Source organism: Geosmithia morbida (assembly GCF_012550715.1).
Source record: "Geosmithia morbida isolate 1262 chromosome Unknown scaffold_16, whole genome shotgun sequence".
In the NCBI taxonomy this organism is placed as follows: Eukaryota; Fungi; Ascomycota; class Sordariomycetes; order Hypocreales; family Bionectriaceae; genus Geosmithia; species Geosmithia morbida.
The window spans coordinates 618,820-644,634 of record NW_023336203.1 but is presented as its reverse complement, the minus strand read 5'-3'; the positions used below and the strand labels follow the sequence as shown (position 1 = coordinate 644,634).

At 49.9% G+C, this 25,815-nt stretch overlaps 8 protein-coding genes across 8 annotated transcripts; 4 read left to right on the top strand and 4 right to left on the bottom strand.

Annotated features, from left to right (window-relative positions):
- Positions 1-585: 585 nt before the first annotated feature.
- On the top strand, positions 586-1,350 carry GMORB2_3231 (peroxiredoxin (alkyl hydroperoxide reductase subunit C); the record flags this gene model as incomplete). Its single annotated transcript, XM_035465207.1, has 2 exons — positions 586-929; positions 1,026-1,350. The coding sequence occupies 2 exons, from the start codon at positions 586-588 to the stop codon at positions 1,348-1,350; spliced, it is 669 nt and encodes a 222-aa protein (XP_035319082.1).
- A 3,916-nt stretch (positions 1,351-5,266) lies between these two features.
- GMORB2_3230 (Kelch motif) lies at positions 5,267-7,978 on the top strand (the record flags this gene model as incomplete). The annotated part of the gene is made up of 1 exon (XM_035465206.1): positions 5,267-7,978. The coding sequence occupies one exon, from the start codon at positions 5,267-5,269 to the stop codon at positions 7,976-7,978; it is 2,712 nt and encodes a 903-aa protein (XP_035319081.1).
- Positions 7,979-8,403: 425 nt separating this feature from the next.
- On the bottom strand, positions 8,404-10,367 carry GMORB2_3229 (Acyl-CoA synthetase (AMP-forming)/AMP-acid ligase II; the record flags this gene model as incomplete). Its single annotated transcript, XM_035465205.1, has 2 exons — positions 8,404-9,555; positions 9,615-10,367. Coding segments are annotated over 2 exons (1,905 nt in total), but the record flags the coding sequence as incomplete, so codon positions are not given.
- A 2,759-nt stretch (positions 10,368-13,126) lies between these two features.
- GMORB2_3228 (Sugar (and other) transporter) lies at positions 13,127-15,001 on the bottom strand (the record flags this gene model as incomplete). Its single annotated transcript, XM_035465204.1, has 6 exons — positions 13,127-13,261; positions 13,314-13,483; positions 13,535-13,720; positions 13,785-14,596; positions 14,652-14,794; positions 14,846-15,001. 6 exons carry the CDS (start codon positions 14,999-15,001, stop codon positions 13,127-13,129), a joined length of 1,602 nt encoding a protein of 533 aa, XP_035319079.1.
- A 1,071-nt stretch (positions 15,002-16,072) lies between these two features.
- On the top strand, positions 16,073-16,933 carry GMORB2_3227 (3-oxoacyl-[acyl-carrier protein] reductase; the record flags this gene model as incomplete). Its single annotated transcript, XM_035465203.1, has 2 exons — positions 16,073-16,672; positions 16,742-16,933. 2 exons carry the CDS (start codon positions 16,073-16,075, stop codon positions 16,931-16,933), a joined length of 792 nt encoding a protein of 263 aa, XP_035319078.1.
- A 938-nt stretch (positions 16,934-17,871) lies between these two features.
- On the bottom strand, positions 17,872-18,868 carry GMORB2_3226 (3-oxoacyl-[acyl-carrier protein] reductase; the record flags this gene model as incomplete). The annotated part of the gene is made up of 2 exons (XM_035465202.1): positions 17,872-18,659; positions 18,808-18,868. The coding sequence occupies 2 exons, from the start codon at positions 18,866-18,868 to the stop codon at positions 17,872-17,874; spliced, it is 849 nt and encodes a 282-aa protein (XP_035319077.1).
- Positions 18,869-20,405: 1,537 nt separating this feature from the next.
- On the top strand, positions 20,406-21,751 carry GMORB2_3225 (uncharacterized protein; the record flags this gene model as incomplete). The annotated part of the gene is made up of 6 exons (XM_035465201.1): positions 20,406-20,570; positions 20,630-20,829; positions 20,891-21,060; positions 21,112-21,229; positions 21,279-21,346; positions 21,402-21,751. 6 exons carry the CDS (start codon positions 20,406-20,408, stop codon positions 21,749-21,751), a joined length of 1,071 nt encoding a protein of 356 aa, XP_035319076.1.
- A 1,203-nt stretch (positions 21,752-22,954) lies between these two features.
- Positions 22,955-25,072, bottom strand: GMORB2_3224 (TAG lipase / steryl ester hydrolase / phospholipase A2 / LPA acyltransferase; the record flags this gene model as incomplete). The annotated part of the gene is made up of 1 exon (XM_035465200.1): positions 22,955-25,072. One exon carries the CDS (start codon positions 25,070-25,072, stop codon positions 22,955-22,957), a length of 2,118 nt encoding a protein of 705 aa, XP_035319075.1.
- Positions 25,073-25,815: the final 743 nt, after the last annotated feature.

Sequence of the window (25,815 nt, the reverse complement as noted above, 5' to 3'; positions counted from 1 at the left end):
AGCCACAAAGCCTTGGGCTATTCTCCACGGCTATCGGGGGCAGGTATAGAGCAGAACTGGAATTGCGTCAATAACAGTACTTATGGCAGAATGGGGACAAGCCAGCCTGTTCGTTAGTGGCGCAGCCAATGGTTGGCATGGGGCAGCACGCAATCGGTCGGCCGCACTATAGCTTTAAGGAGGGGTTCAATGACATTACAGAGAAGCTGTTCGAATCGCGGGGTTCGTTTTGTTGGTGTTGCTCACTCTAGTATGATGATAGCTTGGCGATGAGGCCATAATAGCCCAATAACATGGTGGAGAACTACCAATGCTGCTAGATTTTTTGAAAAAAAGATGGCGACGATGACCATTGCAACAGCTAATGATTCAATGTTCTGAGGCAATTATACCTACAGTAGCTACATATTTAATAACTACCTGGCGTCGTTACCCCTCCCCCTCCTTTTGGCCCCTCTTGACCCCCCTCCTCCTTCTTTCCTTCCTTCCCCTCCATACGAACATCACAACAACCCTCAGCCACGATATTCAACTTACTTTCTAATTTCTTGTTTACTCGAAGAAGAAACTACCAACTCAGACACAATGGCTTCCCAGACTGCTCCTCTCCGTCTCGGCTCCGTCGCCCCCAACTTCCAGGCCGAGACCACCCAGGGCAAGATTGACTTTCACGAGTTCATCGGCGACAACTGGGTCATCCTCTTCTCCCACCCCGAGGACTACACTCCCGTCTGCACCACCGAGCTCGGTGCTTTTGCCAAGCTGGAACCCGAGTTCTCCAAGCGCGGTGTCAAGTTGATCGGTCTCTCTGCCAACACTATCGAGTCTCACGGTGGATGGATCAAGGACATTGCCGAGGTCACTGGTGGCAATGTTTCCTTCCCTATCATTGGCGACAAGCAGCGCCAGGTCGCTCTCGCATACGACATGTAAGCTCTACTTATCCTTTGTTCTCCTCCTCTCTGTTCTCTATCCGTCTAGTGCACGCGTGGTATTGCATTGTAGAGATATTAACAGCCCAACAGGATCGACCACCAGGACGCCACCAACGTCGACGAGAAGGGCATTGCCTTCACCATCCGCTCCGTCTTCTTCATCGACCCCAAGAAGAAGATCCGTACCATCCTCTCCTACCCTGCCTCGACCGGCCGCAACGCCGCTGAGGTCCTCCGCATCATCGACTCGCTCCAGACCGGCGACAAGCACAGGGTCACCACCCCCATCAACTGGGTTCCTGGTGACGACGTCATTGTCGCCCCCTCGGTCAAAGATGAGGAGGCGAAGACTCTTTTCCCCAACTTCCGCACTGTCAAGCCTTACCTCCGCTTCACCCCTCTCCCTAAGGCTTAAATAATTCATGACGGAAGCCTGAAAACGGTGACAAGGAAAATCTTATTGATGGAAACCCATGGCCCTTTGTGCTACAGTGTAAAAGTGAAGATACCTTTTGTAGCCAGGACATCGGGCCATGGAACAAAACGCAACTACTAGTAGATATATGACCTCTCTTGGGGCGATGTTAAGCAGCTATCTCCTTTGTTACAGCAACAGACAGTTATTTATCACAGAAAAAAAAAAGTAAACGGTGACATGTCTTATTTTCTTTTATCACCTACTAGGTGACGTGTCTACTATATGTGGCCTGTTATGGAGAGTGAAATTACAGTAATACAACGGTGGGAGCACAGAGCATGGTGGGCGTCAAGTAAGACATTAGAAGCTGTCAGTGATTTCCGTGAGTCGGGATACTTAAAAAAATGATTATTCTCTCGTACTCGTTCCATGATGTTGATAGAATATGGGGCTGAGCGTGTGAAGTCTCGTATCTACCCCGTACTTCGTACTAAAATATCATCTGGAAATGTACTTGTAGACCTTTGCAAGTATGACAATACGACTTAGTTTTATAATGGAGCCACGTATATCAAAGCCGCTGGTATATGAGACCAAGCTAACAGTGGGTTTTCACAATGTAATATTCATCTTCTATTTCTGAGCTACGCGGCTGGGGAAGCTGGGGAGAAGAACATGCGTTCGTTCATCTATCCCACGGCACACTCCGTAGACTTGTAGTAATATTAGCAGTCTAATACTTGTACTCAGTTGCAGGGGGGACAGGAAACGAGATAGAGCGTACGAGTATGTCGTTGGGCGTTCGTGGTAGTTAGCGGCCACATCTGTAAACACTGCCGCGTGGCAAGGGTAAACAAACCAGGGGCTGGCTTCAAAGTCTGCCGGTACACTGGTCCGGACATGGGTGATTGATTGTGGGTACGAGGTATTACATCAGAGTTATCAACATGCGACGACGGACTGGTAGGGGAGGGGAGCCCTCTTTTTGTTTCGACGACGATACAGACATTAGTTGGCGACCACTGAGTCTTAGCCAGGTATTAACGGGGACGGGCCGGACGGGGCCATGTAGTACGACGTTAAACGTGAATGTAATATCATGATGGGATAGCAGCAACGCACTCCGATGCACGTGGTAGCATGACATAGGCAATAATAGCAGTGTCAGTAAATAACTACACGTCGTGAGCAGTAATGGTCCGGCGCACAAGTGAGCTCTATTTGCTTATATTATTAGCGTACTGTCTATTAATGCGACGTGCTGCAGGTACGAAGTAATATTCCTTCTTTCTGTATTATAGGTACGGACGCACTCGTAATTGTGCTCTGCGCGCTGGTACTTCTAGTGTTATTATTCTATCCATAGCAGTCATCGTAAAGTAGGTGACCTGCTTCCCCCAATATCACAAAAAGAAATCACTAGGAGGGCCGGAAATATGCTGCATCTTTTTCCATGAAATTATTATCTTAGTATTATTGCAACTGATTATTCTGGCTTGATTGCTATAATGAAACGGCTACCAACAACTGGCCAAACAGTTAAAGAGGCGCACTATGGGGAGCGAGTTGTCAGTCATATATGTAGTCAGAGTACGGATACTACAAGCGTTGCATCACTCTGTATGTTACAGACTATATACGTACCCGTAATCAATCGACTACGGAGTATTTCAAAGAATATATCTGCCCATTAGGCCCTAGTCCCCTGAAAGACCTGGAAGGACCATCCAAATGTCCCCGAAACGGGATAGAACCAGGCAGCATAGTAATAATACGACGTCGGGTTGCAAAAGACGCCGGCTCTGCGGAAAGGCGGTGGGGATAGATACCCGTGGTGCTAATACGGCAAGAGCCAGTGACAGTAGTACAGCCCTGGTTCCTGCCTTTTATCCCCCGTATGGTAGTTGCTTGTTCTGATGAGCGCACGCTACATGCCACCTCATCATCCTCATCCTCATTGTCATCATCGTCCTCCTCCACAACAGGAACAGCATACATCGTACTCACAGAGAGCTCGGTCCCCTTGTGATTTTGATATTCGACTGAATACTTTGTTATCTATAAGCTTCCCCTTTACAGACTGTCCGCCGTCATTTCCGCCTCTACCAGCATAATTCGCCCCACAATGGTCGACAAAAACCAGAGGTGCGAGTGTATTCAGCGTCATCTGCCTTTGCCTCCATTCTAGATTCGTTAATTGGATTGGTACACTCCTATCAAACATACTGTACCTCCTCATTCGTTAGGACAGAGCTTCTCTCGATTGGTATGTGTAGCACCATCATATTTCGTTATTCCCGCTCCTCTCTATCTCCCTGCGACGGCATTGTCGTCATCGGCTACACGTTGCGGACACATGCATAATTGTATAATTGTATCTTTTTTTTTGTTGCAGTTCCTTCCAATGTTGTGTCTTACCTTTTTTTTAAACCTCTTCGTTATGTGTTACGAAAAGATTATAGTGCTAGCGTAAGGGGGGGTAAACCCCCATATTATCCAGAACCGTGGAAGCAATTATATCGCCCCTCGTTACCCATCCCTGACCCCCCTGGCTCCCTAGTGGTTCCCGAGCCCTGGCCGTTGCGGCGGCGCCGCAGCGGTAAGGACAGATGCTGTCCTCTCCCTGAAATCACCCCAGTCTATCATATCCTGCTTCTCTCTTTTCTTCCTCCCTACCCAGCCCTCCCCCTTCCGCCCCTCCTCCAAAACCCTCGAGGGCTTCATAACGCGCCTCCAACTTGCAAACTCCACTCGCTTCCTCCCTGACCCCTGTAGGCCAAGTCGTCTTTTGCTTTCTTCGCCAGCTTCCTTTCTCCCAAACTCAACCTGCCAGGCTCTTTGCTCCATAGCACCCCCCCCCCCCCCATTATCCTAACCCACCCTCCTCTCCCCACCCTATCCACGACCCAGGAGCCAATTTTATCGCTTCTCGTCTTTGGAGATTGAACGAGAACCACTCTTGCTCCAATCTACCAAGTACCAGGTGGTCCGTCACTCCTTTTCAACTCAAGTTTGATCCAGCAATTAATCTACACACACGGCATGTTTTTTTTATGACCATCTATCTTCTCGGCCCCTTCCCCCCTCCTCCTGAACTTGCCATGATATTTCCTAACCTCCAACCGCACTGGTGTATCGTGACGCTCTTGTCATCGCCATTATCGTCATCATGTCAGAACTAACAGAAGAAAACGAACAGCAGGAGCAGTCCAGCCTCTCTGCGACCGACATTTCCCGCTTCTCCGATTCTGACGACGGACGAGAAACCGACCACTTTCCCCAGACTTCCACCGGGCCCCCCGCCCCTTCCTCCGGCCGCTATACACCCGACATCTTCTCGGGCGTGTATCGAACCTTGAAAAAGTTCCCGTCAGTCAGCAAGAAACCCAAGAACGTCGTCCCAGCCCCGTATCCCTACACGAGGAGCAACAGCACTGCCGGCCTCGAGTCGCTTAGTTCTGTCCCTTCTCCCCACCGGAGGAACAACAGTCGAAGCAACAGTAACGCGGGCCTGGAGTCTATTACCTCGGCCTCGTTTCCTCACCCAAGGAGCAACAGCAGAAGTAATAGCAACGCAGGCATCGACTCGATTGCTTGCGCCCCATTTCCCCACCCAAGAAGCTACAGCAGGAGTAATAGCAACGCGGGCATCGACTCGATTACTTCCACCTCGTTTCCCCACCCGAGAAGCTACAGTAGGAGTAATAGCAACGCCGGATTTGAATCGCCTGCCCCGGGCTGCTATCCCACATATCCATACCAGCACCAGCATGCAAGCAGCATAAGTCTGCAACAAAGCCTCGATAAGCCGCTACCACGACCACCCTCACCCACTCGCCAAGATCCTCTTCTTCTGTCGCCCGATCGCATATTGTGCCCTCAACGTGGACCGCCACCGGTGCCGGCTCAAACGATGGACCAGAGCGGAAGGACGTACATCGGCCAGGACCAGCAATACGCACACGACCTGAGCAGCAGCATGAGCAGCATCGGCAGTGCTAGGAATGACGTGTCACCCGTGAGTGCCGGTGATGAAGGCCTACAACCCAGGAACAACACAGGTACCCCAGGCCCCTCACCCAACACTGGTGCCCGAGTCCAGCAGTCTTCGAGCGTCCCTGCCTCGTCACAGCCGCAGGCATCCGCATCATCGTCCCATCTTTCTGGTCTCATGTGTAATGTCCACCGCACCACCGGCCGTGAACCTCACCCATTGGTTGGGGCCACAACCACAATTCTGGGCGACAAGCTATACGTCTTTGGCGGCAGAATACTCTCTCGCAGCCGCCCTGCACCTCTAACCTCGGATCTGTACGAGCTCGATTTGATCCGTCGCCACTGGACCAAGCTGGAGACGACGGGCGACGCCCCACCCCCTCGCTACTTTCATTCTATGTGCGCCCTCGGCGACACGAAGATGGTGTGCTATGGTGGCATGTCTCCCGTCCCCAACCAACCAAGTCAACAAGGACAGCAGCTGCCCTCTGCTGACCAGCAACCTGACCTCACTGTCTTGTCCGACATTTATATCTACGACGTGCCCACCAAGAAGTGGATCTACGTGCCCACGCAAAACGCCCCCCAAGGCCGGTACGCCCACTGCGCCTGTGTACTCCCTTCCTCAGCTTCTTTCGCCTCGCACCGTGCCCCGCTCTCGGCCCTCCAGCACAACCCGTCGTCGAACAATCCCAACGAGGGCTACATTGGCATCAATATTGATGGCGCAGGCGGCGCAGAGATGATTATCGTCGGCGGTCAGGACGGCGCAAACCGCTACATTGAGCAGATCAGCGTCTTTAACCTGCGCAGCCTGAAGTGGACGTCGACAGAGACCCTGGGCAAGAGCTGCGGTGCCTATAGGAGTGTCGCCACCCCCTTGCCTGCTGCTGTAACCGCCAAGGTCGGCATGGCCCACTCCAACGGTGGCGCCCAGCGCGACAATACCAACGACACCCGTGATGCGAGCGCATCTATGCTAATATACTCCAACTACAACTTCCTCGACGTCAAGCTGGAGCTGCAGATTCGTATGCCTGATGGTACCCTTGAGGAGAGGCCGATGTCGGGCTCTTATTCGCCTCCGGGTCTCCGCTTCCCCAATGGTGGTATTATCGACCACCACTTTGTCGTCAGTGGCACCTACCTCACATCCTCCAAACAGGAATATGCCTTGTGGGCATTGGACCTCCGTACGCTCACGTGGAGCCGCATCGATGCCGGCGGCAGTGTTTTCAGCCAGGGAAGCTGGAATCGTGGTGTGCTCTGGAACCGCCGCAACACATTCGTCATTCTCGGAAACCGCAAGCGCAGCCTCGTTGACGACTACAACCATCGCCGACTCAACTTCTCCAACGTTTGCATGGTCGAACTCGAGGCCTTTGGATTCTATGACAACCCGCGCAAGGTGGCTCCCTTATCTGGGTTTGTCTCGGCCAGCTGTCCTTATGCGGGTCCGGGCTTGAGCCTGGCGCGCAAAGCAGGCTATACTGCCGGTGGTAGGTCACACTCTAAAGCAAGCGATGAATTGGGCGAAAAGGCCCTAGCGCTACGCGAGCTTTCGGATATGGACATTCTCTGCATCGGGGGCGAGAGGATTCCCATCAATTCAAGGATAGTGGCGCGTCGCTGGGGGCCCTACTTTGTGCAGCTCCTGCGCGAGGGTACGGCGACGCAGGATGGCAGTGATGCCGTGACTTTGCGCTCCGGGCTCTCGAGCAATCCTATGCGCGTGTCGGCCATAACCATTACCCCGAACAGCCGACACGGCCCCGAAAACAGCCTCAGCGGCGCTTCCATATCATCGATGTCGTCATCTGCGACCTCAACGTCTGGCTTCTCAGGTACCACAACTACGGGTGGCGGTGCCACTTCTGGGACAATTACAGAGGCAGACGACGCCAACCCGGCTGCCATCAATGGTGCACCAACGCCCAAGTCGCTATCGCCAACCTCCCGGCCGCGATGCTTCTACATGCCTCATACGTTTCTAACGGTGCAGGCCCTGCTACACTTTGTCTACACAAGCTCCCTTCCTCCATCTTCTTCACCGTTATGTACGCCCCAGATTCTTTGCTCCCTGCTTCAGATTGCGCGTCTGTACCGTGTTGATGGTCTCCTTGAAGCCGTTGTCGAGCGCCTCCACTCGCTTCTGGACAGCCGCAACGCTGCTGCCGTGTTCAACGCGACAGCTATGGCGGCAGGTGGCGGACGAGGAATCGATGGGTCTGCCACCAGCAGGCTGTCCGCAATGAACAATAGAAATGGCATTGCGGATGGCATCCCCGACTCGCCGATCTTGGCTGGCACAAATGGTACTGGACTGTCTATTAACACTGATATCGCTCTGCCGGCGGCATCATCACGGCCGGGATCTGATGACATGTCTGCAAGTGCCAGTGGATCAGAATGGAGCTCTTCGGAGGCAGGTGGTGACAGCCGAGAGCGCAAGAGCCGCACCGCAATCTGGGAGGGCGAACTCAGCAGCGTGATTGGTCTGCAGAAGAGGGGCCTGCGTGGACTCATGGAAGGCCGCAGGATGAGAGAGAGAACGGGAACCAGTGCTGGTGTTGGGAGCGTTTCGGCACAGGGAGGCCAGAGAGTAGGCTTAGGTATTGCGGGATCATAGACAAGATGGTATATGAGTAAATGACAAGCTAATAGAACGCAGGAAGAGAAGAATCCGACGGTATCCCAACCATCAAGTGCCCTTGACAAGGAATAAATATGTAAATGCATGGCTAATGTTGACGGCCTTAGGCCACACTGGCCACGTGGTATAGCCAGCCCCTCGCATACATCTCACACTTCTACTTGATAACTAGCTAGATCATCATCACCTTCCAGGCTCCTTGTGCCACCCTTTGTGCCACAACAGCTAATATAGAAGTTTAGTGAAGTCTGGCAGGAATGGGGAGCATAGGTAGCATGTATTCTGATCGGGTTTCAAATATTTACTCTGAACTCGTATCAACGTGCTTTATTGACGAACTCTAGCAGAACAGGGTAGTATATCCGCAATAATTTTGGCGGTAGATATACGTGGAACACAGGTCATAGCCTCACACTACCACCCTCCAACCGGTCCCAATCACGCTTCATAAATGGAACATACCCCGCGTCTGACGGTAGCCAGTATAGCTCACCCAACTCTTTGTCAGTTCCTGGCTCTGGACGCACGCCGGCAGTCCTCAATAGTGATTTCTGCTGCTTGTTTGTGCCCGTAGTCTGGGCTGACCCAAGATCTGTACCTCGCAGAACGCGGAGGAACAAAGGCACAGCGTAGCGAGGAAGGTTGGACAAGGCGTGCTGGGCGATAGAGCGCATCGTGTCATCATCTGCATCCTTGCCTACGTGGATGGCTGCGCAGCCGGCACGTCCGTCATGGTTAGGCAGCTCGACACCATAGACATTGGCCTCGCGAATGGCAGGATGCGTGCCTATAGCTTGGCTAACTTCGGTTGTCGAGACGTTCTCTGACTTCCACCGGAATGTGTCGCCGATGCGGTCGTGGAAGAACCACAGCCCGTCGGTGGTGAAACGCACGACGTCACCCGTTCGAAACCACGCATCTCCCTGACTGAAGACATCGCGTAGAATCTTCTCGGCGCTGGCCTCGGGGTTTTGATAGTAGCCTTGGAAGCGCTTGGATGTATCAGCTGCGGGTAGGGCGAACAAGAGCTCGCCAGGTTCGCCTCTGGAAACTCTGGAGCAAAACCCTGTCTCGGGGTCACGGCGTGGCTGATCGGCTTCCCAGTCGACATCAACAAGGGCGGCACTTCGCCGAAGCATGAGACGATGAATCCAGCCGCTGCGTCCGATGGCCCCCGACGTCAGCTGGTTCGAACACAGGTTCACCATGCCCATGGTGCCTTCAGTAGCAGCATACAGCTCCCCCACTATCGGGATTCCAAAGCGGTCCCTGAAGCGATCCCAGACATCTGGACGGAGGCCATTTCCATAGGCCAGGCGGACGCGATGCTTCTTGTCGAGAGACTCCCCCGTTTCGGGATCTGGTTGTACTGGCGCTGCCAAAAGATATCGCAACGTCTCGCCCACGTATTGTATGACGGTAGCGTCTGTAGCGCGCACCTCTTCCCAGAATGTGCGTGTTGAGAACTTGCGCCCCAGGCCCTGGGTGCCACCAATGTTGAGGACACACATAAAGGACATTATGGCTGCAGCAGAATGGTAAAGCGGCATAGACTACACGCAGTCACGGTTAGAGAGTATACAGATTAAAGTTTACACAAGGGAGTTTTTACCGTAAAGATGGTGTCGTCGGATTTGATTCCCAACATCTTTTGGCCCATGACGCTGCCAGCCATGCACTTAGACCACGACACGATTGCTGGCTTTGGAATACCCGTCGTGCCTGAGGTGTAGATGAGGAGGGCCATTTCAGAGGGTTGAGCCTGAGATCTATCCTTGTCGGGCGGCCTAGTCGGGGCCAGTGAGGCGATGTGATCCTCCAGAGCTCCATCCAAGGTGACGAAATTGACATCAGGCAACTGGCTCCGGATATCTTCATCGACCACGTCTGTAACAGCAGGGTCAACAATAACTAAACGTGCCGTGGCGGCGCGGACACAATGAGCGAGGGCATCTCCAGTGAGGTTGTAGTTGATGAAGGCAGGCTTGGCACCGACAGCCCAAAGTGCGAACCAGAGGTAGATGAAGGTGTCCGAATTGTGGAAGTCTATGGCGACGATTTCCCCGGGACTGACAGAGTGCTTGTTGCGAAGCCAGGATGCATAGCGCAGGACGCGATTGTACACGTCAGAATACGTGTGACGTTTGCCCTCGAAAATGACGAGCGGCTTGTTTGTGTGGGATGGCGATTGAGCAAGGTCTTCAAGGGTGTAGAATTGGTTGAGGCGGTCGACATGCTGGCGGTAGGCGACGCGGGCAAAGCTAGTTATGATAGTGTTAAGAATGCGCACATCGTTGAAGATGGACCCCTTGGCATTGATATATGCGAGAGAGGCCGCGGCTGCAGGGACAGCCAAGGCAAGAGGGACTTAATATGTTTGTTGCATGTCGTTAGTATCAATATGTCTCGTCTCTGTATTGCTTGTAACGAGGCAGGACGCACCTGGCATACTGCAATGTAGTGGCGGCCTTTGCAGTGGCCCGATGATGTTGACAAAGGCTAAAATGGAAGTGCGGTGAGAATGAATTATTCGTACTATGGAAGGACTTTGGACTCGTAATGCTTATCGTCTGTCGGTAGAGTAGAAAGCGGAGCTGGTGGAGAACGAAGAGGGATCTGTGGGAAATGAGAGTTGGGAACGAAAAAGATCTAAGACAAGGCAGGCAACAAAGTGTGGAGAGAGTCGTGGTCACGCATAGGGATCGCAATGCCCGATATCCGGCTGGAGCTTCCAAATACCGACCCCTCCCCTATCTCTGTGATGTTATAACTGGAGGACTGCGATGCAAGATGCCTCGGTATTTTCAAAGACGGGGTACTTGCATACATTCAGAAGTAGAGGTGCTTTTCTAGCGTAAGGTCTGGTAGCCTCTAACAAACAGCTTCTAAGTCCCTCTGCCGCTAATATATTATTTAGTCCACGATCTGTTAGTCATGGATTCACGAAACGTCGATCGACTAACACTCTACGTTAACAGCATCGGCACTCTATGGCCTTTAGCCTATTATAGGGAGGCAAACAGGACATGTCACATAAAGCTGGCAAGACAGAATACGCGTAAGTAAGATAGAGAAGTAACATTAATAAAAAGACGTAGCATTCTGGTAATGTTCTAAACCTTATTGGTTGAAATTTATCTGCTACTCAACTTCTTAACGAGACCTTGCCATGTTGAATGGAATCAACAGCTTTCATATCACGACATACAATGCGAGTACATGCCCGTATAGCAGACATTGTCCCGGCAAACCTTGCTTCCCCATCAGTAGTAGTTGTAACCCTCGTGTCCACAGACTCATCGCACACAGCATAATTCGCCGCAGCACTCTTGGCCTTGACATCTACAACGTTATTCAGTTCTCTTGGGATGTGCTAGAAAATAATGCATAGACTAGCTTCTCTGAAATTCTCCGTCTCGCCCAGGAACATCTCCTATAGGTCCCTGTTTTTGAAGTTTCGACCACTGCTCGTCTTCCATCCATTCTGGGCCCAGGCTCTGCACCAGTGGGTGGCGCCATTAACAGCATATTTCGAGTTAGTTGCGAAGACCAACGTCTGAAAACCCTCACCTGGCCAAAAGCGGAATCGCAGGGCCATGAGTACGGCGGGAAGCTCTGCTCGGTTGATCGTTTGGATTCTCTCAGAATTATGAAGATCGACAAAGGCTCTCATTTTTGAAAGCGTTGAAGAGACATTATCAGTGGCTCGCCTGACATATTGTGGACTGACCGGTATATTAAGGTAAGCACCGTCAGCGAATGCGAGACATTGTTCACTATTCCGTTGATGAATCATCCTATACAGTAAATACAATGCCGTATCCCATTAGGTCAATATGTGTTTAAAAAATCACCGTGACTGAAATCTAGAGCCCGTGAAGTGTTTGGGATGCTGAGTAATTGATGTAGATGGTGCAGAGGAACATACCAGAGAAGACTAAGCCAGTGCCGTGACATCGCTGACGACCAAAAGATGCAGGGGGAGAGGTACGCCCGAAGATGGGGGTCGAGAATCTCATCCTCGTCCTCACCATCGTCCATAAAGGCGAAGTCAAAGCAACATTACGACAAATCGTCAGGTCATGCGGACAACAGACAAGACAGCCATCCGGAAGTTCACAAGGCCCTTTGTCATTGTCACTTCTGCTTGCTATGAGTAGATACAGACCCTAAGCTAAATACCATACAATAGGCATTTCTGGTTTGTTTTAGACACTCGTGTACGACGCGAAATTTTTTCCCCACTGAAGCTGGATATGACGCGTATATAGAAAGGCATGTTTAATCACTTGCCTGGCGTAGATGGACCTTCACTGATCTAGATGTGTGTCTAGAAGCTATTGAAAGCTGAGGCCATTGCGAACAGATAATAACATTTTAAACATTTAACTCCGTTAGCAGTGCGGATTATTAACATGCCACTAGGACGTCTATGGTATTCCTATATATATGACAGGGACTGAGTTATTCATTAAAATCAACACTCATTATTAACGCTGTAAGCTAGGTCAGACTCGCAAAGTGTCAGGACCTTAGGGTTTAGGGTTTAAGGGAATCGTACAGAAGTGTGCCGAAGGGCCAGAAGGGGTAGCTACATAAATAATCACCTACCCCGGTTCCATCGAGATAGGAGACAGCGATCAATATTACATACGATATTCATACACCTGCCACTAGTGCCTTCACTACTATAACGCTTCTACCTCGCCACTATTTGCAAATCTTGTCACGTAATATGTCTCTACCCCCAAGCAGACTCGCTGTCTGGCAATTTTTACAACATGTGCAACACCACGTATCACGGATATGTAAAACATTTGATGGATGAGTCTCATTCTCTATTGCTGTTATTCAAATCAGTGCAGTAATATAAATACCGTGTAGTCTACGTGCAATGTAATATTCGCCTTCCCGAAATATTCTCCTTTCGATTTTTGCAGCCCAAGACAATAAGTGACATAACATACATCTAGTATGTATAGTATGTATGTAGAGCACTAGACCATCTACCACCATTCTACCCTCCCCCTCCCCCCAACTACCCTTCAAGATAATTACACCCCTCATTCGACATCCATCCGGTGGAGGACACCTTCGAGAAAACCAAGATTAACCACATAAGCTTTACTTCTCGTCTGAAATAGCCTCCCTGACCAGGCCGCTCTCGTGCTCCTTTTCGACAATCACAGCTGTCTTCAGATCGATCTCAACCTTCTCGCCAAACTTGCCATTGATTTCTTCAAGAGGAAGACCCATAGTCTAAAATAGGGTTAGTTGTATTGCTTCGGCGGGTGATAGTTGGAATTCGTACCTCGGGGAAAGTGAACCAAATGGCAATGGCGCTAACAGTGGTTACAGCAACAAAGATCATGTAGAATTTCCATCCAATGTTGGCCAATCCGACACTGACAGGAGAACTGTATGCAATCGAGTTACCAAAAAAGGATGCGTATGCCAGAGTCGAGCCTTCGCTTCGAAGATCTAACAGAAATGTCAGAAGCGGAATCATAATCCGACCGGTTGTTAACTTACGAGTAGGCCAAATCTCCGATCCGTAGACGTAAGAAGTAGACTCGATGGTGGCCGCGAAGAAGGCACCGAAGATGAAGTAAGTGGCCACCGTGGCGTTGAGTCCGTGAGTGTTATCACTTCCAAGGTAAAACTTGACCAAGGCACCCATGACGCTGATTATGGCAGCACAACCTATACCTCCGATAGCTATACGTGGCGTATCACTTGTTAGCATGTAATTCCATCAAGGATGATGGTTCAAGTGACTCACCAAGAAGCTTTACACGGCCAACACGGTCGAGAAGAAAGACATTGAAGGCGCAAGCAATGACAAGACACGCTGTCCAAACAACTCCGAGAGCGAGCTGCAGGGTAACACCAAACCCGAGGCCACCCATGATGGTGGGAATGAGGTTGGCGATAGCCGTGATGCCAGTGCCCTGACCCATAACCCAGAGGATGATAGAGCAGTATGCACGCTTCAACGTATGCTTGTTAGAGAAAATATAAATAAACCCACTGGGAAGGGACTTCTCTGTCTCCACCTGGGCCTTGATCTGAGCCACCTCTGCATGCGCGAGAACAGCATCGGGGTCAGTTTTAGTCCTGTGAAGGCGAACGAGGACCTCCCGGGCTTCATCCTCGCGGCCCTTCTCCATAAGCCACCGGGGAGACTCAGGGAGAGTAGTTAGCGATGCCAGGTGGAGAATAGCAACCCCGGTGAGAACAACGAAGATTAGGCGCCATTGGTAAGCCCCCTCGACAAAGCTGAAGGCCAGGTTGAGGCTCGCGCACATGATGTAGGCCGTGATGATACCTATTCCCTGCATACCGACAAGCCACCCTCGAGCATGAGGAGGAGCCACCTCGCACATGTAGACTGGGGAGTTGGCAAGGACCATTCCAGCTCCAATTCCACAGACGACGCGAGCTGCCAGTAGCATGGCAATGTGAACAGATCCTGCTTGTATAGCTCCGGCAATGATTACGATGACTGCAGCAACCGCATTGCAGATTCGACGACCAAAACGCTTCGATATAGGAACTTGGCCAATGGAGCCAACCATGCAACCTGCGAGGAAACTGTCTCTTCGTTAGTATAGGAATAGTATGGTAACGGACTTCAGCATGCACCTACCCCCCAAGAAGACCATCAGTACGTGCATTGGCATCAGCCGTTGTGAGGAACTTGGCAATAAAGGAGGGCTGGGCCAAAGTTCCAGCAATGGCGTTGGCGCTAAACCCATAAAGAAAGCCACCCAGAGCAGCAGTAAAGATCACCTACATTCCTGTTAGCTGTTTCTAGATGGAAGAGAGTGTCGATATACTGACCTGACAAGTAAGCCAGCTGACTGAATGCGTGACCTTCATATCTTCACTGTCAGATACGGACGTAGACGCCTTGCCATTGTGTATATTAGGCTCAGACACAATAACCTCCTGCGGCCGAGGTTTCGACGGCTGGCTTGTACCAGATTCCGAAGACATTCCGAAGACAGATGTAGATTTGCGCGGTTTGAGGAATTGAATGAGTTGGCAGGGCATGCGACGCTTCAGAAAAAGGGTGAGTCTGGTGTCAAGGCACACGGCATATAGGCTTTGATTCTCCAGTGGAGGAAGAGACCAACTAAGGAGAAACAAAAGGTTGTAACAACCTCTTATAACAGACACCACACATCACATCGTATCACTGTCACAGGGAGCTGCAGGTATATTTAGATAATACGCACATTGGCGGGTTCAAAATTGCCAATTTCCACCGAATCATTGTAAATTTCTCCACATGGATTTAGATATCGAGAACATGGAACAGGGAACTGGTATTTGGCTATGCGGCGATAGGAGCCAAGAACCGCGGCATACTAACTGCAAGAGTAGGGAACACATGAGAACGCCAAGCCCCTTGTATGAGCGGTTTATCTCCAATACTACGGCAGGTCAAGCCATCTATGCCGGTTAATGCGATACAAGGGATGAGGAGACAACAGTCGGGTATGCAGCCAACATGCCTTCTTACAGATCAAGACGTTGTATATGACAAGTAATAGCGCGGCTTGTAATACCACCTAGTATAATCGAAAAGAGTAGGAACCCGTTACTAGTGCCAACCAACCGAAGCATGGGGATACCCTGCTACATGTATTTCCTTGCTTTTTCCGCGCTCGGGTCCTTTCTATTCTGTACCTGGCCTACCCATGTAATGGCTACGAGGTGGCAAGTACTCCGTGCGGAGAGCACATGGATGTGTGGAGAAAGAAAAAGAGGTTCCACTCCTGCACAAGGGCTGTTGACTTCGTTCAAACGGTTTTCCTTGACATGGGTTTGATACATTATATGTCACGGACTTATGTAGAAGTCCGGAGGCATGTTATCACCGTGTTGGTCTCGCTTACAAGAGTTGCGGCATGTCCACCGCCTTTGTTGAATGACTGTACGAGGTACATATTGCTCTTTCCGCCTTGCACCCCCATACATTCCAAGATATTCTTTACAACATTGACACCATTTTTCTCTTGTTTCCGTTTTGAATACAGTTATTGTCCACCAACTCTCGCAATTATGGCCCCGCAAGTCTCCAAGAGTGAAGTCTTTCCAGTCCTCAAGGGCAAAGTCGCCATCATCACCGGCGGTGCTCAAGGAATGGGTAAAGCTACGGTTGAAGTTTTCCTCCAGGCAGGCGCAAAGGTGGTTCTTTGCGACATCCAGGAAGACAAGGGAACGTCTGTTGTTGAGGAACTTTCTTCCTTGGGAGAAATTTCTTTCCTGAAGACGGACATCTCGTCTTCCGAGCAGGTTGCTGCCCTTGTCAAATTTGCGGTCGACAAGTATGGCCGCCTGGACTGTGCGGTTAACAATGCCGCCCTGAGTCCAGATAAAACGCCTTTGATAGACTTTGACGAAGACTACTGGACTAGGATTGTCAACGTCAACCTGACAGGAACTGCGCTGTGCGTCAAGCATCAGATGAAGCAATTCATTGCCCAGGGTGGAGGTGGCAGCATTGTCAACATTGCCAGTATCAACGCTTTCTCGCCCCAGCCCAACATGCCAGCTTACACGTCAGCCAAGCATGCTCTTGTGGGATTGACGAAGCACGCGAGCATGGAGGGCGGGCCACATAATATCCGTGTCAATGCCGTCGCTCCCGGTGCCATCTTTGTAAGTCCATACCATATCGGCTCGGAATGTCTTGAAGATTGAATATGCTGACGGAAGGAATTCTATTAGAGCGACATGTCAGAAGCCGCCTTGAAGATTATGGGCATAACTCATGACGAATTTGCTCACCATGTCAGTTTCCTGAACCGATTTGGTATCCCGCACGAGGTCGCCCAGGGGTCACTTTGGCTATGTTCCCCGGCATCTTCATACGTTACGGGAATAACCATGCCTGTTGACGGTGGGTTCACTGCCAAATAATGGGACACAATGTGGCGGGGAAGCAGGGGAGCGCAGCCGGTGCCACCAAGACGGATTCTCCTTTTTTTTCATCTTTTCTTTTTCTTTTTGCGTCACATCAGAAACACGGTAACAACGGGCTGGGCCAACAAGTATAGCTAGTGTTACTATAGGCAACATCAATTATAATGACGCGGGGTTGAGAAAAGATGTCCCCCGGGGCCCACTCCCAGAATTGCCGAGACAGGGGTAGATTATGCGCGATCTTGGACCTTGGCAGAGTCGGTTGGACGTACCCATGTAGCAATTCTGACGACCGTGGGATGTTTTCTCCCCTTTTTTTCTTCTCTCTTTCTGTTCGTCCAGTGTCTCTCCTATTATCCCCGGTGCCATTCCCCTCAATGCAAGATCTAGGATCTGTTATTGTTCTCATTGTACTGTGTTCTTCTTTTTTCTTTCCACTTATTTTATTTGTGCAAAGAACAAGTCGCAGATCAAATGAGAAAGCAGGTCATACGTAGTTCGTATGACGAACTCATGGATATTTTATGTGGGGCCAAATATCTCAGTTTATTGCCGTTGTTAAATCCATAAATCTGCACGAATATGGCAGTAGAACCGGTCGGTACTTCAGACTATGTAGGTTCAGAAATTAAATCTAGCAGGGTCTAACCCGGCTGCCGGGGTGGATTCCACCATTGACACCATGCATTGACCAATGAGCATACGATGCATACATTGAGAGTTCCTTTGTTTTTTTGTTTGTTTCTTTTTTTTAGGAGGAAGTAAGAAGGCGGAAGAAAAACCAAATGACTAAATACAAAGGCCAGTACATGAAAGAAGAGTGCCGAAACCAAAACCGGAAGAGGGTGGTTGGGCGATTCTCCATCTGTTTGGCTGTGTGGAGTAGAGAAGCTCATCATGATTGTACATGCTCGCATGAGGGGAAAAAGAGCCATTCAATAACTGAATGTAAGTCCCCCGTTGGCGCTTACCAAACTACCCGTCATCCAACCCGACTCAGGGCTGCAAATCATGGAAACAAGACCCGCAATCTCCTCGGGATAGGCTGCTCGACCTCCAAATTTTTTCCCAAGCTCCTGCACCTCTGGACCATCCGAATCGCGGACTGCAACAAGGGGGGTGAGGGAGTTCCAAAGGCCCAGCTGTTCCTTGACCTCATCGGGAGCGGACATGTACATGTCGGTCATGACTGGCCCAGGGTTGATGGTGTTGACAGTGCAGTTCTCACTCAGTTCACGGCACCAGACCCTGGCCATAGTTTCCAGGGCGCCCTTTGTTCCGGCGTAGAGAGTGGTATTGGGTAAGCCCACCTTTGAATTAATACTTGAAACCATGACAATACGGCCAGACCTATCAGTCGGCAGATACGGCTTGCAGGCCCCTGTGAGGAGAGCAGGACCGAGAACGTTAACTCGGTAAATATGGTCAAACTCGTCGGGTTTGACGGACTCGACCGGTCCGAGGTACAGGACGGCGGCGTTGTGTACAATGATGCTGATGACAAGATGATCACTGCTGAAATTGTCTTTGCAAACGGAGATAATGCTTTCACACCCGGAAAGGGTAGATATATCCGCTTTGCACGGGATAGCAGTCACCCGATGCTCATTATGGAGCTCTTTGCACAGAGTCGCTGCGGCACAATTCGACGAGTCCGTGGCATAGTTGACAAGAACATTGGCCCCCTGAGAAGCGAGCTTGCGAGCAATGTAGGACCCGATTCCTACAGTTTCAAGGTTAGGTACCCTCTTAATATTTTAGATCTTTCCTTCTTCCTCGTTGAGAATGGCGAAGACAGTAACATGGAAGTAACATAAAGGAAACATAGAGGAAAGTGACAAAGAGTGGAGAGGGGAGCATGTTTTTCGTACCGCGTGCGGATCCTGTGACAATTGCAAGTTTGCCTTCGTGAATTCTGGCGACTTGACGCATGGTGCAGTGTACTTCCGAGGTGTGGAGGAGAGAATCCTAAGATGTTGTTGACTATCGGAATGAAGTGTTTCCGCGTTTATGAGTAGGAGGAGGCGTAATATAACCTGTATTATTTTGTTGAACGTCCAGATTATATATGTTTATCAGTCGTACTGTCCGGAGAAATCCGTAGGGACCTCCTAGATATTGCTCTGGTCTGACCGTCGAGGACGGCGAAAACGTCGGTGAAGATATACGACGTACCTGGAAAAAAAACTGATTGTTTATAAAAGTTACTTGGGACGATGTACGTCGTAATCAGCGTACATGCACGAGACAAGGATTGTGATAGTAATAGACCTACGGAGTGATTGAGTGGCAGTTATATCTACCCCTCATATAACCTGTTTTATGGCTCGATACTTGCAACAGTGACATATCTCCATCACTTCGAAGGGAACTTTGCCAAGGTCTTCAATTGTGAGTACATTGTAACTATACGTTGGGCATTTGCCTCTCATATAGTTGGACGTAATCTTAGTACTGCTTGTAGACATGCCACCTTTAGCCTCGTTACAAAACCCAGTGTAGAGTTGCTTTATGCACCGTTGTCCCCGGAGCGGGAATAGAGACAACAACTCAATGCAACTCATGCAGGGTGGCTAAGCGGAACCAACAGAACCGTTATGGGAAGCGTATCCATGCATGGCCAGGTGTTATCTAAAACGGTAGTTTTAGTGATGTAGTACAAGTCCTCTGTAGAAATATTTCCAGCTAATTTTGAGAAGGGTTACACCTGGCCATACAATAGCATGCAAATGCCGCATATAAATACGTGATGAAGCCTTTGCTATCCTAAATTGTCTCTATATGTATGTATCACTTCGCTCTAGTGTCTATGAGTTTAGTATCTGGTCAGTTCAATGCTACCTGGAGCATGTTAGCTCGAGCAGGGGGGGATTCACTCCAAGATATACGAAATGATTCATACAGTAGGAAGTAAAGCGGTTACAGATGCTTAGTACCTTGTGTACTGTCACTGAAATGCTAGTCACTGCCGAGGATCCATTGTCCCATATGTCTATCCGCAATGGTGCTACGTTCCAAGACACGACGAACTTTTCTTTTGTCCCTTGCTCCACATGCCCGGGATAATATGTCGTATTACACCAGTACGTGGACAACGGGCGGCTTCTACTTTGAAACTCAGAGCAAATTTCCCCTGTACAGATATAGATTATGTGGTAGTGAGCATTATCCTAAAAACACAGATGGTAATAGTAGGAGGGCTCACAGCTGAAGGCCATATCTGGGAGGCCTAATAAGATCCCCGGCCCATGCTTCCCATTGTTAGATACTGGATAAACTCTGTGTCATCTACCTTCGACGTTATATCGATCGCGTTGTCCCAATATTGGACGAATTCTCCCTTGGACTGTATTGGGCAGCTCAAACTTAGCCATACGCAGCCTCCTTTACACATTCCAACTTTGACCTGCTGGAATTTATCAAACTTTCCTACTCTGTGGTACTAATCCTCAGTACTACATCGTTGAACATGGCATACAAGGCGGCGGGAGTCGGGGGCAAGGGTCCCATGATGATTGGTGTCCTTTGGTTCGAGATTCTTTTGTCCTTCGCCGTTATTTCATTGAGACTATGGACTCGGAAGTATGTCAAAGGAAAAATTGGATGGGACGACATTTGTCTCGTTGCGACATTTGTAAGTGGTTTCCATTCCCGTCCACTTTTGAAAGGGGAAAATTGCTAAACTACACTTAGGTATTGATGGTCGTATTCGCTGCAATAACAACAGTTGCCTGTTTCCACGGAATGGGAAGGCATTTCAACCAACTGAAGACGGACCAGTTTGCAAGGGCCATGATGCTGGTGATGGTAGGCCAATCTACAGTTTCAATGGCTATTGGAATGGCCAAAGTGGTCGTTGCTACTTTCTTGTTACGAATTGTCACTGCCGCTTGGTACGTCTGGATTATGTCTTGTTGATATTAATTCGAGAATCATTGTTAACCCCGAAGATAGGCAACGCATATTCCTATGGTTCTGTATCGGCACCATGATGTTCATCAGTGTTTTCCTTTCAATCTCGCTCTTTGCCCAGTGCACACCAGTTGAATCTATCTGGAACCCATTATTGGCCGACGAGAAAGTTTGCAGCCTAGATCTCACTACCGTTGCTTTCGTGGATTGCGGTGAGTTTATGAAGCATATCTGAACGTAGTGACTAGCTAACTTCCATTTAGCTTATGCGGCAGTGATGGACTTTACTCTGGCCATATTCCCTTGGATTGCCCTTCATAATCTGAATATTAAACGAAAGGAAAAGATCGCTATTTGTGTTTCTCTGAGCCTTGGAATCTTGTATGTAAACTCCGTCACCCATTCGGTTACTTTCACCTAACAAACCTAGTGCTGGTATTTGTGGCGTTATCAGAACTTCCGGCCTGAAAGTGTTGAGCAATACTGGGGACTACCTTTGTAAGTTTCTCTGTAGCCTCGAGGTATTGTCAATTTATCTAACGCCCCGTTTTAGTCGTCATTGCCGATTCGATCATTTGGACGTCCAGCGAGGTTACGACTACTATTGTCTGCGTATGCATTCCTTCCCTTCGACCTCTTTACGGAAAGATTACCGGCCAACTCTCCAGTTCTGGTGGCGAGCAGACAACTCCGAGCTACGATGCGGGAAATTCCTACAAACTCAGCTCATACACAGGCAAGAATGGTACAAAGACGAACATCGAGGCAGCACAGGCTCGCGCTACCACTCTCAATGACAGCGACGAATCCATACTCCTAAGACGCAACGGGGACATTGTGATGACGCAGGAGGTCTCCGTAACATACACGGACCCGAATGATGGTAAAGGCTCCGTTAACTGAACCAAATAGGTAGATAGGATGCTCTGGGTGTTGTACTATTTGCAACAAGTGTTTCTGAGAAAGTTTGTTTTCCGGCTACAAATATTTGGGAGAAGGATGGGAGGGAATTGCTTAATATATTAGCTCACTACTTACGCGGCATTTTATTGAATGAATTGCTTGATACTATCCGGATCAATTCCGTAATAAGCAATAATTGAAGATGAATTATTATCTAGTAAAATTGCTATGGATGTTTCGCGGTAAAGTAGACGTGCTTATTGCCTCTATATATTCACCCTGCCGAGCCCTGAATCCGATTTAGACTTCTTCGCCTTTTTCTTTTTCTTTTTCATGCTGTAAACCCATCTCGTGATCCGTTCCTTCACGCGAATATGAACCCAGTTCCGTCTATGTTCGGAAGTTGGCGAGCCACTCTCTCTCTAACCAGACTACCGTCAGATTGAGCTGGGGAATATTGTTAGTAAAACGCTTGTCTGAGGCTCTGGATCGGAAGGAAGCTTAGGACCGCAACATGCGTTTTCTGCACTTGTTATCTGTTCTCGTTTCTATTACTAGCTTTCGATGCACCACCGCACTCGTGGCTCGAATGCCCACTACAGTTCCACTTGAGGGTGTAGCCTGCAATGTTACTGAAAATGTACGCACGCTTCATAGTCAAAACAGACCTGTCATTCCCGTTTGCCCATTGGCATGTTTCAACTACACAGGGCCGGAAAATTGGAGGCCACCACGTTGATAATCCATCCATTTCGAGCTATCTGGCCTAGTACTGTCTTAATAGTCGATCGATCTTTCTCTATATTCACCCAATGCACTAATTTGCCGTCCTATGGTGCGTGGTCATCGGCCTCCCTAGACACTGTCGTTATATAGATCATTAGGACGTCATCCCCGCTGCATATTAATAGCATTCTAGAAGAGCTAGGCCGGGTAGGAGTAAGATATGTATACACGATTCCTGCCGCAACTAATATGTCCTAAATTCCTCGGGGACCCTACTTCATCCAAATCGGGGCTTTACACCAGTCCTATTGGCTATATCCCGACACAGCGGGTGCTTTCATTGTATTTATCATTCCGGATGATACTCCGGAATGGCACGCGCCATGCCTTCTACAAATGTATGCCTAGTTGTATCGTTATGGAGTACTATATACATGCAATTATATGTATATTATCTGAACGTCGTCCCTGTAGATCTTAGTGCTTAGGAACAGGGCCGTAGCTGCTCTTAACCCTCTTTAAAGTTGGCGTGCGAGATAGTGAAGAGATTTCCTGCGAGGGGTGAAGTATGGGCGTGGACAATAGCGATGGTGGGTCATTGTGGACGAGGGAAATTGACAACGTGTCGCTCGGTGTGATGCCGTCATCGTCAAGCAGTGTCTTTCGGTGCGCCGCAGAGGATAGGCTTCCACCAGATAGTCGTCGCCATGGAGGTACAAAAGAATCGTTCTTTTTCTGATTTTTGACTTGGAAAAAATCAGACGACGCGCGCCCATGAAGATGAACGTTGCTAACGCTAGAGTGGTGATTATTGGGCATGTAGTTGTGGTTGGTGTTGCCATTGTCGGAAGTTCCCTCTTCAAAAACGACCCTCGCCCGTAGGCAGTGGACTGCCCTGTCTAGAGCAAGCTCAATCGCGCAGCGATCTCGGATTCGGCTCAACTTGGGCCACGTTGCCCTCTCTCCCAGGAGAGTTGAGCGAGTTATAAACTCAACAGTGGGATTTGTGAGGATTCCAGGAAGGTCTTGCATACTCATTTCTGGCAGAATGGTAATATCCCCAGAGTACTTCTGGCTCAAGACGCTGCGGATTTTGTCAACCATATTTGGGAAAATGCCCACCTCGGCAAGAAATTGCAGGCGGTGCAATGCCTCATCCCTTGCCAGGCTCGTTAGGGTGTACGCCAAATCCATGTTGTCGTTATGCTGCCGCTTCTCTGCAACCGGAGTCCGATCCGGTACTATATAATCGTCGTTGGCGAGAAATGGAATTACGTGCGGGTTCACCTGAGAGACGATGAAGTGATTGACATTGAACATTTCGGCAAGACGCGTCATGGGCAAGTCATTATCCACCGATCCGTCGATCCAACGTTGAGGCGTTGGGTTCCACGGCAGATGCTCGCCAGTGAGGGGGTCCTTGACAAGAAGCGGAGGCGCATTGAAGATGATAGGCACCGAGCATGATGCAGCTACGGCAGACCAGATCATTACATTGGGGGCCGTCACATAGTTGAGGAGCCGCGGAAGTTCGTATATGGAGGCCGATGAGACGCAAATGTTGAGGATGCGGCGTGTGCGGTTATAGGCCTCCTGGAAGGTAAGGTCGCCCGTGAGCTCCCGCATGACGCCTGATAAGTGTTGTATATCGGACCAACTGCCCTCTGTGAGAAGACGACGGATGTGGCCCAGAATCCCGTCACGATTGTCTTCTTCCTCAAAGACCGCCAGGTTTCCGTGCGGAAAAGCCTTTAAAACGCCTGGAATTTCCTCGTCGACCCTGGTGCACACAACTGCGCATACTATACTGCCAGCACTGGCGCCTGATATGATGCGAGGGAAAAGTCGGGCCTCGAAAAGAGACTTGACAACTCCGATATGAGCCATGCCGAAGGTACCACCTCCCGAGAGAAGTAGGGCGCTGCGTCCGAAGCTCTGGCGGGCAAAGAGCATGCCTTCCAAAAGATCGCGCAGCTCCACTGACGTGTCTACACTGCTCTGCGTGACGACGGCATCAATAGTGGCGAGGGTCGATTCGACGTATCGTTCGATAAGCACCTTGGTGCCCATGTACGAGTGCCGATACAAGTCAACATTGTCCATGCCGGCGAGATCTCGCGACAGAGCTGTGCGTATGAGGTGCATCATGGAGGGCAGGTCGCAGCTATAACGGGCGTCGTCCAATTGCCGAAGACGTTCGGCCAAGAGCACGGCGTTGTAGCCCTCCACCATAGCTGACTCGTCTTCTTTCCATTTGTCGTTTCCCTGGAGGCGATCTAGTTCTGCCGCAGCAGCCTCCCATTGTGCATAAGACTCCGCGGTCTTCATGCGCAGACAAAGAATCTGATTGCGTTGTTCGCGCTCGTCCCTCTCCTTTCGTTGTTGCCAAGTTAACCCATCTCTCCAACCGAACCACAGACTGCCAACACCCTTGAATGTTCTGGACAAGGCGCCATCTTTTGCTGATGCCTTGCACAGGTGTGGAGTTGACTTGGAGCCTTTGAGGCCTAGTGGCCTAACCTGACTTCGTCCGGTAGATGATGGAAGATAGCCGTCAAGATGGGCTGGGAGCGCTGAAATGAGCAGGTCTGCCATGGTGGTGGTGGTAATTTCGCGCTACCATCCGTGTATATCAAGTGTCCGGGCGAAGCGAAGGCCACGTACAATACTGTGTCCAAAAGTCGGTAACTCTCTATATCGGCGCCGAGTATATTTTCTGGGCCGCTTCTGAGGGGTCGTTCGGTTAGTAGATGTTGGGTGCAAACACGTCCGGCTACACAATCGTTTCTGAACGCTTGATGGACGAGCCGGGAAGGAATTTGCCAGGGCGCGTTGTTCTAGTTCGGTGCTGCGCTCTTCAAATGAGACGAAATTCGTGTCATGGTAGAAATGAAAAAGGAGTCACGGTAGGTAGTGGGACGACGTAATGTTTAGGATTCCCCGCGACGTGGTTGGGGCGGCCTGGATCATCTGTGGAGATCGATGCTCCTAGGGAGCGGCCCCATGATCCACTCGAAAGGACCGATGATCCCATGGCCATCTGGGGAAAGCTGTATGGTACGAGTAATGTAGCTCCTAAAGCATGTGCTTTGCCTCCGCAAGCCCATGGCCAGCTGACGAGAACTTGTGCCACACTTTGGCGGTCCGGGAGGGATGCAATAATCAAGGTTTGTCATGGAGAAAGATGAGACAGTCATTCGCACATGATGCTGTTCCCATGATGGCAATGGGGGTGTTAGCTTTGCATCTTGCATCAGGTGGGGGAGCGTGGCTTCCAACGCTGCTTCCAACGCTGACTAAGTTATTTGTATTGCAGTACGATAATGCGATGCCGTATG